Source organism: Cervus elaphus, chromosome 9 (assembly GCF_910594005.1).
Source record: "Cervus elaphus chromosome 9, mCerEla1.1, whole genome shotgun sequence".
NCBI classification, from domain to species: domain Eukaryota; kingdom Metazoa; phylum Chordata; class Mammalia; order Artiodactyla; family Cervidae; genus Cervus; species Cervus elaphus.
The window spans coordinates 54,619,233-54,636,645 of record NC_057823.1 but is presented as its reverse complement, the minus strand read 5'-3'; the positions used below and the strand labels follow the sequence as shown (position 1 = coordinate 54,636,645).

General features: G+C 51.2%; 1 protein-coding gene across 11 annotated transcripts; it reads left to right on the top strand.

Annotated features, from left to right (window-relative positions):
• Positions 1-2,659: 2,659 nt before the first annotated feature.
• On the top strand, positions 2,660-17,001 carry SPRY4 (sprouty RTK signaling antagonist 4). Of its 11 annotated transcripts, none has more exons than XM_043913095.1 (4): positions 2,660-2,876; positions 7,963-8,024; positions 11,981-12,041; positions 12,515-17,001. In XM_043913095.1, exon 4 carries the CDS (start codon positions 12,562-12,564, stop codon positions 13,459-13,461), a length of 900 nt encoding a protein of 299 aa, XP_043769030.1. In that variant the 5' UTR covers positions 2,660-2,876; positions 7,963-8,024; positions 11,981-12,041; positions 12,515-12,561; the 3' UTR covers positions 13,462-17,001. The 11 variants fall into 11 exon arrangements, with proteins under 11 accessions (XP_043769030.1, XP_043769028.1, XP_043769029.1 ...); XM_043913093.1 differs by lacking the exon at positions 11,981-12,041 and adding an exon at positions 5,906-5,970; XM_043913094.1 differs by lacking the exon at positions 7,963-8,024.
• The last annotated feature ends 412 nt before the right edge of the window (positions 17,002-17,413 follow it).

Below are 17,413 nucleotides of genomic sequence, written 5' to 3'. Positions count from 1 at the left end.
TCAGATCTTGCTACATCTCCCTCTTAGCACTTATCATAGACTCAAATTGCATAGTCTGCCTTCTCCCCAAATTGTGAGCTTCATCAGGGCAGGGAGGGCTGTCTGTCCCTCACGACCAAGTCCCCAGAGTCACGGCAGGCTGCAGCACAGAATATATGATTGAATGAATGAATGGATGATTTCTCATAAGTAACCCCCAAACCTCTCCACTCTTTAGGTTTCCAGGAACAGTGGAATATGGTCCCTAGTGCCCTCCCAGACACTGAGTCACAGTCTGCTCAGGCATCAGAGGCTCCTCCCAGTTCAGGACTGGTATCCTTCATGGACCCACCATCCCACCAGAGCTGGGGTCTCCTCACTCCTCCTTTAGAAAAGCTTGGAAAAGACCAGGAATGAAAGGAACACGTTTCTTGGCTGATTTCTCTAATAAAGAACACAGGACAACAACTCCGCCCCACCCCACCCCCCAATCTTGACTTTCTTGTAGAGTTCAGAAAGGATTTCTTTATTCTCATTCTTTTAATTGTTTAAGCAAGGCCATGAGCAACCACTCTCTGGAAAATTACTGCTCCAATTCTCCTTGTTTAACATGCTTAAATGACTTGCAAAAAACAGGTTTTTAGATTTGTGATCATGAGTTTGAGCAAGCTCCAGGAGATAGTGAAGGACAGGGGAGACTGGTGTGCTGCGGTCCACAGGGTCACAGAGTGGGACACCGACTGAGTGACTGAACAACAATAAGGTTGGTGATATGACAACGGGGTGATAGAAAGATCTAGGTTGCAAAGGTCTAGGGAATCAGCACCACAATTCGGTAAATCTTTCGTTTATCAGGAGCAGGACCTTTGGCTTGAATTTCTACATCTGATGAATAGGAATAATGATATTGAACTAGGATGCCTATTAACAAAAAGAACTGAATGACTGTAAAATACTCTCTTATCCTAGTAAAGTGTTTTTCTCCCGGCATTCAGGACGATCTTGGTCCTCAAAGAAAAGACTAAGCTTTCATAGCGGAGGGCCTGCTCTGCCCCCAGGAGATGAGTAAGTAAATCACATTACACAGGTGCATTTGACTAGCGAGAAGCCATTTTAACCTAGACTTGGTGACCTTGGGCCCTGGTCTGGGTTTGTAAAATGTCTCTCCCTCTGCCGATCCCCTGGGTCCCAGCTCCAGCCCAAGGCCAGACCTCTGGTCTGGGCTAGGAGCTTTGCATCTGCTTCATTGACAACTGCTAAGCGCAGTCCTATGGTGGCGTAGGAAGAAAAAGTCAGCCTCACCACCTCCCGGTGAAGCGAAAACACCACCAAAATAAACCTTTGAGGGGGGATTCAGGCCCTAGCCCAGCCTTATCCCTGCATCAAAGCCACCCCCTACCCCGTACTCCCCGGAGGCTACAGCCTCCTCCGTTCCTGGGCGGAGCTGGGCCTGCTGCGAGGGCTCCCCGCCTTCCCGGAGTCGGGCCTAATGGAGGGGGCTTTTCTTTTCACCCGCCGGGGCTGAGGCTCTTTCCACCCCCACCCTCGCCCCACCCGCCCCATCATTAACTGCAAAGAAAAGATCCCGGCCATTTCCATTTCCTCTGCGGCTCAAGAGCCCTGTTGTTATTTAATCCCGCGGCCACCCCAGCAGCATCCTTGGCGCAGACGGCTCCACCCATCCACCTGGCCAATTCTCCACCGCTCCCGCTTCTCCGGAGGGGCACTAGTCAGGGCGGTTGGGGAGAGGCGCCTACAGCAGCAAAGGCTGTGGCCTTCATCAGGCCCGCGTCCCGTGAGGGCTGCGAAACGCGCGGGAGTGGAGGGGAGCATTAGCCGGGGCAGCAGAGGGCGGGCGGACGCCGGGGCACTGCGGACATTACACTGGGGCGGGAGGAAGTGGGGCGCTGCCAGGCGAGAGCCAGGTCTCTAGCTGAGTAGCCAGTTCACTCCGGGGGGTGCTAGGGCCGGAAGAGGCTCGGCCCAGTCCCTGTCCACACCCAAGAAGTGGGGGAGGGGTGGTCTGCACTTATTCAAGGGAGACTCAGCCTCAAGAAGGGAACCAGATTCACTCAGTAGCCCCCACTCCGCCCTTCTTTGATATGGACCTTTGACATTTTCTTAAAATTTTTGGTAAACACAGCTTCAAGACCCTTCCCCCCCCGACGCCCCTACTCTAGAGGAAGAGAAGGCCCCTAGCAGGGGTCCTCCCGTTCCCCCGCCCTCTGACTGCTTGCGGCGGGTAGAAATCCCTGGATCTAGGTGTGTCCTCCCCCACCCAGCTCTTAGCCCAAGATCCTGAGGTCGCGGTGTCCCCCGCCCCCCCTCCCCCCAGCAACACGGACGGTTCCAACCCAGGTCCGCAGTGGCGTGAAGGTGGCCTTTACCTCCTCTCGCAGGCTGGGAGGGGGTACAGCCCGCGCAGCTGAACCAGCTGCAGCAGTCGCCGCCGCCCTCCATTCATAAAGGAAAAAAAAAGCAACAACAACCTCCACCCCTCTTTGCAAAAGAGCGACGGCCCCTGGAGGAGCGAGAGCCAGCCCCAGCAATCACGGGTTAAGTCCTTTTCCGGCCCCCCATTCATAAAAAAAGGAACGCGGCGCATGCGCGCGCGGGGTCGCTTGTGCCCACCCATTCATAGAATCGCGAGCGGCGCGCGTGCGCACTGGAGCTCCCTTCCCTCCCATTCATAAAAAAGCCATTTTCCCAGGCAGTGGTTGCAACATCGCCGCGGAGGCAGTGAGAGAGGCTGACAGCGCGGAGCTGGCGCTGCGAAGCGCAGGCAGCCGAGCCGGTTCCCCCGGCCGGCGTCTGCGAGGACAGCGGCGTCCGACCCGCTCGGGTTCGGGGATTTACACAGACGTGGAGCAATGCTTGTGACTCTGCGGCTCCTCAAAGTAAGTCCTCGACCGGTTTCGGGATGTGAAGCTACCCTTCTCTGAGTCGCGACGCGACTCCCCCTCCGGCTGGGGCAAATGGTGCGCTATTTCTATACACGCCTCAATGTTCTTTTCCCTCTCTCTGCGCCTCCTGGAGCCGCTGCGGTGCGACGCAGCTCCCTGACGCCCTCGGCTGGGCCAGCTAGGCGCCGGGGGTGCTCACAGCCTGGCACCGGCGTTCCCGACCCCCGGGCATTGCCAAGCCGGGCTTTCCCACTCTACCACTCAGAAGCCCCGTGCGTGTCCCGGGAGTTTGCTTCTGGCCTGGCCTCTTTCCGCCTGCCACTACCCACCTCGGGCGCTGGAACAGGCGACTTTGGGCTCCGTGAGGAGCCACCTCTTGGGTCCGGCGGGCGCCCTCGCCCTGGGCGGTTCGCCCACCCTGGGTTCTCTGCCCACGGTGCCAGTCTGCCGTAGATCTCCCCAGCCCGCCGCAGCGGCCTGTGCTCGACGGAGGTTTTAGTTTACCCATCGGAACCGTGATGCACTAGGTTTTCTTTCCTTCTGCCTACCCCTCGATGGTCAGCGCAGGGCTGGCCCGGGACTGGGCATTTCTGCTCTCTCTCTTTGGCGAGGCGGTTCCTCGCCGTCTGACCTTTGCTCTGCTGCCGCATTTTATGCTGTGCAGCTTCCTTTCCCCGGCCTCTGCAGGGGCCGAGGCTCCTCGGCCTTCTCGTGTCCCCCTATCCCCTGGCACCGAATTGTGCCAGGCCCCGAGGCCCCCGGCCGCGCTGGGGCTGTGGTGGGGGCTGAAGGTGCGTTTACATAACGCCGGGCGTGTGGGAGCTGGAGGAAGAGGTTGCCTGCGTAGGAGAGATAAGACTCCCGCCTTCCCTCCTTCCTTCTTGGTGGTACCAGGCTTGACATCACCAAGAAGAGAGAAGGACAGAGACGGTACGTTCTGAAAATTGTGAATCGCCAAGGCTTGGGGGGCAATGAAGGGGAGTAAGGGCAGGTTTGGCCAGCCAGGACAGCTGGAGCTTGGCTCCATCACTGGGGCCAGGGCTGGGGCCGGGCTGTGCCCAGTTTCCCCTCCCTGCAGACGATCAAAAAGCATTTAGACAGTAGCTGCTCTTGTGCAAGAAGCCAGTTTCTCAATTCTCTTTGACTGGGGGCAGGGGGTTGTGGGCAGAGGAAGCAAGAGAGGTGGAAAATGGTTGCATGGCTAGATGGGCTGAGTGATGAAGGAAAGGAGAGGACTGGGCTCGAGGGCTGGATGGTGGGCAGAGGGGAGAGATGCTGGCTGCCTCATGCACCAGCTGCTGGATGGATATCCATTTTGCCAGGCCTGGATGATGGCAGAAGGCTGCCTTGTGGCCCATTAGGGCTTGGAGAGCACCTCTCCTGCCAGGATGATTTGTGAAGAAAGGAAGGGTGTGTGTTCAATGGGGTGCCCAGACCCGGCATGAACCCCCTCTTTCCTGCTTCCAAACCAGTGGCATGATTCTCTCCACTTTGGGGTTTGGGTAAGAGAAAGTGCCTGTCAGTCTGGTTCGCTGGAGAGCTGAGGAGGCTCTCCAGTGCCTCTGAGCCTCTCAGGGATACAAAGCTGGGAGGTAAAGGCCCAGAGCATTTAGGAAATGTGGATTGATAAACAATCTCTTATTAAGCTTGGTCTGGCCTGAGGCCCTACCCAATATTGCACTGGTGATTTCACAATGTTTAGAGTTCCCTGGATCGTAACACAAATGGGGCATAAACATCTGAAAATTTCAGTCTTCCCTCTTAGTATGTGGGTATGGGGCAGACTAGGAAAGAGAGGACAGCCACTGACATCCATCCACCTCTACCTCCCTCCCTCTACCGCCCGCCGCCTTTCTCTGTCTCCCTCTATCTCTTTAAGCAGAAGAGTGGGAAAGAAACTGTAGACACACGTCCAGTATAAAATCAAACTGCTTTTCTTTCCTAGCCCTTGGGAGGGTCCTCACTTGCCAGAAGGCTCTAGATGAATTCTAATATGAACAGTGCACATCCTGACCAACTGAGCTGCATAGCTAGTACAAGGTAGGAGGCATTTTGGTGGCAGATTTGTAAAATCTCCTTGATGGACAAATGCTGGTTAGCTCAATGAGGAAGACGTCTCTTGGTTATCTTCCTTTTTAGATTCTTACTCTCTGTTCTTTGGAGAGAAAGTGCTCTCCTGCTCATTCCCACCACCTTTTCTAGTACCCTCTGAAATGGCAACATCTCCTTAGAGCTTCCAAGGGGCTTTGTGGGAGGAGACTGACCACATGGAACAGAATGATTCCTAGTTAAAGCAGGGCAGAGGCTGAAGACATTTGGAGCTTGCAGATGTCATTTTTGTTTTTATCCTTCCAGAATAGGTGGAGAGATGGCTCTTGGGATTCCATCCCCCACTCTGGTAAACCAGACAGTGCCTCTGCCCAGAGGTTTGGCTGACTTGAATAACAAATGAAGGCAGCCTTTCAGTGCAAAATTTGAAAGTCAGTGATTTTAAAATTAAGGGAGGAAAAAACACCCATTAACACTTCCAGAAATGGCCCCTGAGATGTACTGCTCTGGAGCTTAATGCTTGGGATCACATGTGTGGAATTCTCTTCCAATTTCTGATGCTGTTTTGTCCCTTCATGTCACATCTTCCAGCACCAGGTTTTGGGCCCCCACAAGCCTTTTTCTTTAACCAGGCCATCCTCTTGGATAGGGCCCAGGTAATGGTACCAGGGTTCTTAGAAAAGGAGCCCCTTCTCTTCAGAGAAGGAGTTCAATGTAAAAAGTATGGGATTCAGTTGGTTCTGCATCCAAAGTTGTCTATCATCTGGCCCCAGCTGAGGTAGAAGTTTCCTTGTGAGAAAAACCTCTGGATCTAGGGACAGATTGAAAATTTTGGATTTGGGATGTCGATATGACTGTTTTTAAGGAAGGTGAAGGGCAAGAGTGGAGAAGCTTCCATTACATGGCCAACCTGGAGCTATTGGACAGAAGGGAAAGCAATGACTCACTGGAATATATTTTTACTCTTTCAAAAGAGCCAGAGGAAGAAGGTGATGAAGGGCAACATAACGGAAGACTGTATTACCTCTTCTAGACCAAGGTAGGGAACTGGGTCAGAGCAGATGAGAGGTTAGGAAATACGCTAAACTTGGGCCTTAGTCTCCCCATCTGCAGAGTGGGGAGAAAAACCCCCACCCCCAGCCAGGGGCCCGGGCCAGCTGAGCAGCTAGCCAAGTGTGCAGGGCTGGGGCTGTGCCCTTGATACTAGGGGTGCCTGTTAGGAAGCCCCTTCTTCCACAGGAGACATGGGGTACTTCTTAATGTACAGGGTGGAGGATGTGGAGCTCTCAAGGGGGCCTGGGGCCACCCTGCAGATCCAGACAGCTGACAAGGCTGGGGATGTATCCGGGACATGTGGCTGAGTTGAAGAGGCTCCACCATTCAGCTGTGATCATGATTGTTCTTTCCAAGGACAGTCGGTGGAGGAAGCAAGGGCACCAGGGAGGGAGCACAGATGTGCTGGATCTCCTAGAGGAGGGAAGGGGCCCTTCTGGGGCAGGTGGCCATTTGCAGAAAAGTGGTTTCCCTTGTCTTTTTCTGGCTGGGGGGAGGGGGAGTCATTTCCTGCCCCATCCCAGGAGTAAGCTAAAACCTATTATTGTAATTCCAGTTCTTAGTGGAGGGTGGTGAGACCAATAAAATAAAATGGGGGGTCCCCTCCCCTGGGGTTTAGGTTCCTGGTCCCCTACCCCCAAATTCTGATGCAGGCCAGGGGTTCCCAAACTGTACCAGTATTTAACAGGCTTCTTCTAGCTCCATTTTTTTCTCACTCTTGACTTCTAAGCCCTCTTTAAGGGGATCTGAGCAGACAACAGTTATGAGGGGAACACGTCAAAACTAAAATGTGTAGCTGCTTAGAATAGTCCATAACCAAAAAAGTACAACAAAACCTCTCCAACTCAGCCTTGCACAGGGGCTCTGGAGTGCAGCTGACTGGTTGTGAAAAAGAAGTTTGGGAACTGATAACTGAGGATGAGACAAAGTGAGGATAAGCAGCTGTTTTCTTTTGTGATTCCTGACAGGTTATGGCCAGAGATCAGCTCCTAGTGTGGTGCTGGAGTGGGGTGGGGTGGAGTGGGGATGGGGGGCAAGGATTCTCAGACAAATCCAGCTGTCTAAATGCTTTATTCTCATCCAAGATGATCTCCCTCTGTGTAGGGCAGAGAGAAGACAAGCTCTGCTTTTCCTCAGCCCCTTTATTTTTTTTTAATGTGTCATGTGGGATCTTAAGGATCTTTGGTGAATTGTAGTTCCCTGACCAGGGATTGAACTCTTGGCAACCTGCATTGAGGACATGAAATCTTAACCACTGGATTACCAGGGAAGTTCCCCCCTTCCTCCCCTTTAAAGTCTTTCTGAAGCAATAATTGGAGCTTAATGAACTGAGGTGTTGTCCCAAAGAAGCCAAGGGATGGGGCAGGTGTAGCAGTGGGCTCTCATGCAGCCTGTTGTTTAGTTGCTCAGTAGCGTCCAATCTTTGCAATGCCATGTACTGACTGCATCCTGCCAGGCTCCCCTGTCCATGGGATTTTCCCAGGCAAGAAGACTGGAGTAGGTTGCCATTCCCTTCGCCAGAGGATCTGACCCAGGGATAGAACCCGTGTTTCATTCATCGCTTAGAGACCTTTTTCTCTGAGCTGTTAAGGGGTTAAACAACCTTCCCTGAAAGCACCTGCTAGGACTGAATGAGGCAGTGCAAAAAGTGCCCCTTCATTCAGAGCTGCTTGTCAGTTTGGCATTAGCTGACCTGTAGTTTTCAAAGAACAGCTGTCAGATTTTCCTAATATTTCCCAACTCCTCTCTCCGGGTCAGGTCAAGCGGAAGTGGTGGATGGCTGGGGCTGGCATTTAACACGGGTCTTGACTCTCTGAAGCCAGCCTGCACTGAGTGTGTCACCTTGTCACTCAGCGCCTCCCCGCAGGTATCACAGACTACAAGTACCCGGCGTTGTGCTCTAGGCTTTTTAATATCCACTGATGGGGTATTCTTTCTTCTGCCTTCCTCTTACCCTAGCTCCTCCTCTTCCCCACAGACCTGGACCAGGAAGCCACATCCATGAATGTGCCCTGGGGACCCTGAAGTTCAGCTTTACAGGTGGGAGAAGAGGGGATTCCCACCCACTCTAGGCTTCCCTTTTAGGGGCTGCTTTGTGGTGAGATCCTACAAGTGAGACCCATTCAACCTTAAGAAAACTAAAAATGAAAACACTTAGTAAAATGGGGATGTGTGGAGGACAAAAGGGACAGCAAAGAAAATGGAGTTGGAAGCAAAGATGTCTTAAGCACTGACGCTTCCTTTAGTGATAGGTTTCAAACCCTTGGCCTCCATTCTTCACACTGAAAATTTCCCTAACTGGAGGCCAGTCTCATACCAGCCCTGTCTGGCTTCATTTCCAGGCTGGTTGGGTTAACAGCCCGAAGATGGCCTGATGAGATTCCCCAAAGGCTGATGGCAGACCCGGGAGACTGGCAGAGCTCTTAGCTACAAGAGAGAAGGGTGCTTTCACGCCCTTCCCTGAATATCCAGAAGTTATTGCAAGTCTGGGCAGCGGGGATGACTGGGTTCAAGTCCTGCCCTGACCACTTGGCTGCTCTATGACCCTCTGTTCTTCTGTTTCTTCCTCTGCAAAGTAGGTGTTATTCTCCAATGTGATGGTGAGGATTTAAGGAGAACATCACTGAGGATTTAGCACAGATCCTGGCACCAAGAAATTCATAAATACTAGATGCTTTCCTAACTATTAATTATTATTAGAAAGTTGGAGTGGAGGTAAAAGTTTCTTTTCCTTGTGCTAATCCATAAGGCTGTCACCTACAACTCCACAGAGGTGCTTCTCTGGCTAAGTGGAGTGCTGGCTTTGCTTCTCTGTCCACAGTCTTCCAAATGGGCCATCAGTCTCCTAAACGACCTAAAGGAAGCAAAAGCCTCCTCTCTCCTATTTATATTACAAATCTCTTCCTTCCTTGCAGGGGAAACAGAGTACATATTAAACTGCACTTAAGTTCAGCAGTGTTGGGTAGACTGGAGGGTAGGTGTGTCCCAGTGAGCAGAGATCGAGATCTTTGAAACCGAGGAATGGGGAGGTGGGGTTTGAAACTTCACTTAGCTGTGCTGAAGTGTTATCCCTCAGGCTATCGGCAAGTATTTTTTTTCATGTGAGTCAAATGAATTCAACCGTCCTCTGGACGGACGGTCCCAGCTAACTAGGAGATGAGGCCTGAGAAGATTGGAGACCTATAGGTCTGAGCCAGCTGCTGGCTATAGCCAGAAGGAATCCTGCATGAGTGTTATGATGGGGAAGATGCATTTTAGAATATGCCGGCTGGAGCCATCCAGGGCGTGGCTTGCCCCAAGAGAGCTGAGTTATCAGGGACCCAGCTCCCACCCCCTTGTCTGACCCTAAGTGCAGACCCAGATGTTGACAGCTGCCTCTGGAGGGTGATGGGAGTGGGGTAATGCCAATATCCCGTCGCCAGCAGTCACTGTCCCCACCCTGGCTTCCTGGTGGGACTTTTCCATGAATCTGCCTAGTGATTCCAGGGCCTATTAAAATCCCTGAGCACTGCCCATGCCTTTTGATTCATGCATAGAAAGTGTGCTTGTTGTTTAAAGACTCTCAGGAATAGAATCGGAGGAAGGAGAGTGGGTAATCGGTTTAGGGGAGGGAGTACCCACGGCATGGCAAGTCCCAGCCCCGGTCCTCAGAGAAGAAAGCGCAGCTACATGGGCAGCACGGCCTTCAAATTGCCACTGGCGTTTTGTTGGCAGGACCCTGAGCTTTGGGACCTGAGCTTCTGGCATGAGGGAATCACGTTGTCTTTGTCTGGGGTGGGGGTTCTGGCGGAGGCACCTCTTGGCTGGCGCCAGAGAGTCGTCTCCTGAGCCTCTGTCAGCATTTTCCATTCTTTTGCCTAGTCACACCTTTTTCTCTAGGCAAAGAGCTGAAACCCGGGGCTCCTAACCCTCTTCTTTTGACCCCAAACCCATTTATTCTAGAAGCAAGGCTTTGGAATCCCTGCAAAGAACAAAGTGAGCCCACTTTAGCATTTCTGAAGTTCTTCCCCATGACTGGCTTGAGCCTTGGAAAAAACTCCTCTCCCAAAATGCTCAACTGACATCTCCCATCCAGCCCCAAACCCAGGACCCCTAAAGGAGGCTCTCTCAGCAAAGAATGGCTTCTTGGTGGCAGACCTGCCTGACACTGAAGTCAAATTCTGCCATAGGAAAGTCTCCTCTTTGAAGATGATGCTTTCCTGACATGTGGAGGGAACACAAGGCAGGAGAGAGGCTATCCCTAGGCACACATTCTCCGAAATGGGAAAAACTGCACAGAAACACCAGCATCTCTTAAGTAGATAAGGCTGTGGGACCAAAGCCCACAGCCTTTGTGGGTTCATGGCCTTTGTGAAGGGGAAATATCAGTTGACTGAGCAATGAACCTTGTAGAAAAGACTTAGTGCTTTTTTCTGCATTTTGCAGTACACAGATGAGAACCCTGGGGATAAGCTCCCTTTCATTCACTTCATGAACTTTGCACCTAGACCGAGCTCTTTATTTCAGTCAGGCTGGAAAGCATCTAAGGAAGTCCTTCCCCAACAACTGAACCATTTCTAATCAAACCATTGTTTCCAAGCAGAGGAAGTATAACGCAGCATTGTCCTGAATGGCTTTTCTCTCTCTCTCTCTTCATTCTTTATTATAGACGTTGATAAGTATGGATGTGTCACTCAGAGCCAGGTATCCTTCTCCTGTAATTGGAATCCTAGGATGACTAGCTGTGGCCCAAGTCTGGAGGAATGTGAGGTTAGAACTGGAAGTAGAAACCTTATCCACATCCTCTTCTTAGGTATCACTTTTTGTTTGGTTTTTTTTTTTTTAAGTTTAATTGTTTTTTAAGTTGATGTGTTGTATTTTCATTTTTATTCCGTTTAAGGATTTTTCTCATTTTTTGTCACTGCATGTGGGATCTTATTTCCCCAACCAGGGATCAAATCCCCACCCCCGGCAGTGGAAACTTGGGAGTCTTAACCACTAGACTGCCAGGGAAGTCCTTAGGTATCTATCACCTTTGAGGCAAGATGAACCTAATAGCAGAGGTACAGTGTCAGCTCCCCAAATTAGAACATCATTAGCATCTTGAAAAAGCATTTACTGAAACCCTACCCCATAGCACATTAATCCAATCTGGTTTGTTTTTTTTCAAAGGTGGTTATGATCTCCTTCTATCTTCACCCTGGCTGTCTGTTCTATCCCCCAGCCACAAGCCCAGTGGAATCTTCCCAGAGTCTAATCTTTCTCTGGGATTCCAAATTGGGCAGAGGTCTTGGCCTCTGCTGCTATTTCTTTAAATTGATCTCCAGCCGAATTCCGAATGTAAAGGTCAGCAGGCGAGGAAATGGCACTTCTAATAGAAAACAATGTGCACTTTCTAAATTTGAACCAAGCCGTTTCCGCTCTTTGATTTAAGTGACTTCCTGGGGTTCCGTGTCAGGCACTGCAGTTGAATCTCTGGCCAGTTTCCAACTTAAAATTGCACTCTCTCGGTGAAATTAGAAACTGATCCAGGCTTGGCTTAGCTATTCTAGTAAACAGCATTTAGGCTGAATGTTCAGCTCAGTATTTGGAAATGGGTGAAGTGAGTGCCCCTCAGAGAGGATTTCCCATCCAAGTTGTCGGAGGGCACCTGCCCAGGGGTTATTAACCACTGGAGGTTGTTGCTCTTAGAAGTAGTGGTAATGAGTTAATATCCTGGATGTGTAGGCATCAGATACAGCTCCTCCTTCTCTTGTGACTATCTGAAATAAAGGCTTTTGTTTATCTAGGTGATAAAACTCCATGGGAGCACACAGGGACTGACTGTTGCAGTCACTACATCCTCGCACTCAGCATAACACTTGGTACTTATTAGTTGTGCTTATTAGTGCTCAGGAAATCTAAACGGTTGCTCTCTGGGATGGTGGTAAATTAGAGTACGTGCTGTGTGTCAGGCAAAATGCTAGGTTCTGGATATGCATTTTTTCAATTAGTTCTCACAAGAACCCATTTTACAGGTGAGAGTACTAAGGCATAGAAGTTAAAGAAGCTCATTCACAGCAACACTGCTAGGCAAAGGTGAGAACTTGAACTTGGATCTAATTACAGAACCTGCGTTTTTAACTGCTAAGCTCTGTCTGTCTTAAATCAGAAGCATGTTTCATGGGGATTATAACAATGAACCCGGATGGCCCAAGTTTGAGCCTTAGTTCTGCTACTGATGGTTTTGTGTGACTTTGGACAAGTTACTTTGAACATTAGTTTCTTACAACCTGAAAAGGGGTAATGGTAATTACATTCTAGGGTCATTGTGAAAAGTTGATAACATAATAGTATGATGCTTAGAAGAGTCCTTGTAAGTGCTAAATAAATTATTTCTACCACTTAAAACTGTCATTGCTGTTAATACTAATCATTAAGCCTTAATGCTGGGTAGTCCACCAAAGGGATCCTATTTCATTTGGGCTCCCAAGGACCTAATGGTGGATGGGGGTGTTAACAGGCCACCTATTGATGCCTGGAATCCATTCTCTTCCTCCCCCCCCACCCAGGGCCCCTAGAAGCCTGTTACTCCGCACATCCCAGGACCTCCGGCCCCATGGAGCCCCCGATCCCACAGAGCGTCCCCTTGACTCCCAGCTCAGTCATGGTCCAGCCCCTACTGGACAGCCGTACGGCCCACAGCCGGCTCCAGCACCCTCTCACCATCCTTCCCATCGACCAGATGAAGACCAGCCACGTGGAGAACGACTACATTGACAACCCTGGCCTGGCACCCCCCTCTGGCCCCAAGCGGACCCGGGGTGGAGCCCCAGAGCTGGCCCCAGCCCCAGCCCGCTGTGACCAGGACGTCACCCACCACTGGATCTCCTTCAGCGGGCGCCCGAGCTCTGTGAGCAGCAGCAGCAGCACGTCCTCCGACCAGCGCCTCTTAGACCACATGGCACCCCCACCCGTGGCTGACCAGGCCTCCCCGAGGGCTGTGCGCATCCAGCCCAAGGCCATCCACTGCAAGCCGCTGGACCTCAAGGGCCCCGCTAGGCCCCCAGAGCTGGACAAGCACTTCTTGCTGTGCGAGGCCTGCGGGAAGTGTAAGTGCAAGGAGTGCGCGTCCCCCCGGACGTTGCCCTCCTGCTGGGTCTGCAACCAGGAGTGCCTGTGCTCGGCGCAGACACTGGTCAACTATGGCACCTGCATGTGCCTGGTGCAGGGCATCTTCTACCACTGCACCAACGAGGACGATGAGGGCTCCTGCGCCGACCACCCCTGCTCCTGCTCCCGCTCAAACTGCTGTGCCCGTTGGTCCTTCATGGGGGCCCTGTCCCTGGTGCTGCCCTGTCTGCTCTGCTACCTGCCCGCCACTGGCTGTGTGAAGCTGGCCCAGCGCGGCTACGACCGCCTGCGCCGCCCCGGGTGCCGCTGCAAGCACACGAACAGCGTCATCTGCAAGGCGGCCGCCGGGGACGCCAAGGCCAGCAGACCCGACAAGCCTTTCTGACGCTCGGGGTCAAGTCCCAGCACTCCGCCTGGAACCCTGGTTCCCTTCTGACACCTGAGAAGAGCACCACGGCACAGCCAGAGGTTTTAGCATCCTGAGGCTGACCCTGCTAGTCCGCCCTCCGCCCACCCCCCACCCCCAGCTGCTGAAGAAACAGGGACCACCATCACCCACCCCTCTCTTCCCCAAAAGGATGAAGAAGCACTTTGGGGTTGTTTTGTTCAGGATCCTGGAACTTTGTGTGAAACAGACAGTGGCAGGGGTGTGGTGTGGTTTGGGGGCGATTTTTCTTTTTCAGAAGATGGAACACAGATGTGGACACATCCGGAAGTTGCAGCTGCTTGAATGCCTTCCTGGCCCTCCTCCTCCCTCGCTTTCTCCCTGCTCTTTTGCATTCTCTCTGGCTGCCTGGGAGGAATCTGAGTGGCCAGGGGACTTGGAAGAAGACGCTTGGAGTCTTACCGTCTATACCTTCTTCTCCTCCCAGCCTGCACCCCAGTCTGCCCCATCTTGGGGAAGGTGTAGACCCTGGCAATCCCTGTTGTATATACTCGGGAGCTCCCGCCCGTCGTTCCTTGCTCTGCCTGGAGCCATGGACGGATTTAGGAACCACTGCACAGTACATTTTCTCCCTTCCAGCTTCCTCACTAACTCTCGGGGGTGTTCCACTCATAATACCGTCCTTTGGCTCTTACTGAGTCACAGACTCACCTGCCTGCTGTGTGCCCCCAGTTCTCTCTACTCAGATCCTTTCCAGAAACTTCACTATGGGTAGAGAAGACCGGGGCAGCAAATTTGAGACCAAATAGCATTTTGCCAATGAGTCTGAGGCTGTGGTCTCTGGATCCAGTCGTTACATGTTTTTATATCAGATACTAACGGTGTTTTAAAAAATAATAATAAAACACTTGCTTCCTTTTGGGCCACCCCCAGGAAGGGCTGATTTCAAAATCTGGGGGGCGAGCAACCTCAAGGAACACAATCCCCCCCCTCCCTACCAAGAAGAAGATTTTAACAGCAGAGAAGAGAGGCAGCACCTCGCGCTGGCAGAGTGACGGCTGGGTGTGGGCTTCTTCTCTCCTGATTCTGCTGCTTGCTGTCCTAGCCTTTTGTGTACAGTGTCTGTATCTTTAATGTAAATAGACAGATGGTGACAAAAGAGTCTATTTTAGTGTTCAGAGGCCCTGGTCGGGGGAGTCAGAAGAATGCAGGTGGGGGAAAGATTCTCCAGGGGGCTTCTTGGGATTGAGCCCTGCTTCTGTGTGTGGCCACATGAGCCCCTCCCAGCAGCCCCCAAAGACGTAGCAACTCTCTCTCAAGGTGCTAAAGGACTCAGAAAGCGCAGCTTGTCCGGTGGGTAGGTACTTGTTGCATGCAAAAGCTGTAGTGTGTCTGGTCCTTACTCCCCAGCAATTGTGTGGGGTTTTTGCTTCATGTTGTATTTGTGCCTCCTCCCTTTCCCCCTCCCCGTCGTGAGAGAAAGTAGCTTGGGTCAGAAGAGCTACCCCGGGGCAATGTTGGAAGTGTACTAGGCACAGCCTTTGTAGCACTTCAGTTTGTTCTGTAGGAACAGAACAGCCTCCTGGAAGGAGGCAGGCAGGTAGCTGTGATGGTCAAGGACCCAATGCTTCTCAAGGACTTTTTTTTTCTTCCCTTCTTGAAGACTGGTAGTAACATCTTATGATTTAGAATAAAGTTAATTGTAACTGTAGGTATTTATTGACTGGAGGAAAGGAGGGGATGGTCTTATTATTTTAGGCTTTATTTATATAACATTTGCTAGCTTGTAAAAGGCAAATATGAAATACTGCATCTGCATTTTCTAAGGCTGATTCCTGTAGCTACCCTTGCCACAGTTGTCATGGATGTATGGATGTTCTTGCACAAATCAGAGGGAATGATAGAAAAAACACATTCAGCCAACCACTTGTCCTAATTGAATGTATCAGATGTGTACGGAAGGGACTGGAGATGTTTTTCCTCAGAACAGGTGTGCAGAGGTTACCCCCCCAAAAGAGAGGGCATACGTCCACTCTGGGAGAGGCCTCAGAACTTTCCCCAAAGCCCCTCCCGCAAATGTCTCCACGGGAAGCTTGACCCAGTGGCAAGTTGCACTTTGGTGATCTTTGGTGTTGTACGTGCCCATTCTGTGGAGAACTGATTTACATAAGCTGTGCACACACACACCCTACCCCTACCCACCATCTCTACAAAGACCCTTGTTTCCTGGCAAGTAGCCTCCTGAACCCCGACTTTGTGTATATAGTTGTAAACACGGATTTTTCTGGGTTTGGTTTTCTTTTTTTCTTTCCCCTGCTTTGGCTTGTTCTTTCTGGTTTGCATCTAGCCTGCTAGGTGGATGTCTGCAGAATTCTGTGTCCCATGCGCTCAGCTTTCATTCTCCCAGCTCTATTGCATAGCAGTCCCTCAGCATGTTTTTCTGGCAAAAAGAAAAAACAAAACTGGCTTGTCTGTGGCCCCCAGGGGCCAGTCAAGGGCCACTGAGGGATCAAGCTCTCAGGAACACAACGCATTTCTGGGGCCACTTTTGGCTGATTGTGTGTCCTGTGACCAATGGCTTGCTTGGCTGGATTATGCCTTCTCATCTTGACCTTTTTAGCAGAGTGCCAGCTGCTTCCCACTAAGGTTCAATCTGGGATGGCTGGTGGTTCTGCCTGGAACTGGGGGTGGGATCCACAAGCCTGGGCCCAGGACCCTTGTCCTAAGGGGCCACAGCTGCTTCCTCTGGAGGGTGGATTCGTAAAGTCCCAACACTCCAGCAAGTGCCCTGAGAACTGGGTCTAGGAGAGCCACGCCTTTCTAGGTAGAAGATGGGGTACACCAAGGCTCCTCACTGGCCCTGCTGTTGATACGGGCCCCTTCACAACTGACAGATGGAAGACTATCATGTGATGTGTCTGGTTCTTTCAGTGCTCTGGAGTCTGCATACATCCCCGCTTGACATCGAGTGAGGCCCAGTTATATTATGACTAGTCCCAAGTGTGGAAAGTGTGGGTTGGGACCAGATCCCATAACCTTCATGGTCTCTGTGCTGCCCCAGGAGGTGTCCGGAGGGGTGTAGGTACCACCACTTTGCACTGTACACGTCACTAGGGCATCCTATGAACTTCACTGGCCTTCTGGTTTGTGCCATTGGTAAGCATTTTCATGCCCTCTGCTTACTGTGACAGTCGATGACAAATCTTAAGCTGCCATTTTTGCTGTGGGTAACTCGGTGTGGTGTCTTGTCTTGCTTTCTCTTCTCACTGCCCCACAGTTCAGTTTTGTGTTAGAAAAGCTATTCAAGGGTCCCATCCTGGCACATTTTCCCTCTTCACTGTAACCCTTTCTCACCCCACATCAAAAGTTACCACAGAAGGTTTCCTTTGTATAGAATATTTATTTTGAAGCTCTATTTTAATAGTATTTATTTTAGAAAGTCTACTATTGTAAGAGTTCTTCTGTTTGTGAAGAAAAAGCAAGTTAAAAACTGAATGTACTGATCTAGAAAATATATATAAATATATATTGTTAAATATACATAGGACTGACGTTTCTCGTGTGTTTGTGTGTTCACACCCCCAACATCCTCACCCAGCAAGGTGTCAAAAGTTTGTCAAAGGATACCTGCCAAATGGAAATGTGTGACCAGGCTCTGGCAGAGAGTGTGGCAGGGGGACAGGGCTTCCTGGCCCTGGTCCTGCCTCAAGGATGACTTTAGAGCCCCTGGAGGAAAGCTTCACTTTCTGATGAAGCTGAATCATGCCAGGTGCTGCTAAATCCTCTGGCAAGCCCTCCCCTACGCAAGAGTGTATTGTATTGGTAACAGATGGATGACTGGGAAATGGGGGAGGTTCATCTACCTGTCCAATTTATACAAATTCTGCAGCTCTTTTCTTTTCACCTTGGTGTTCCCCAAGCAGATTTTCACATACATACCCACACACAGGCT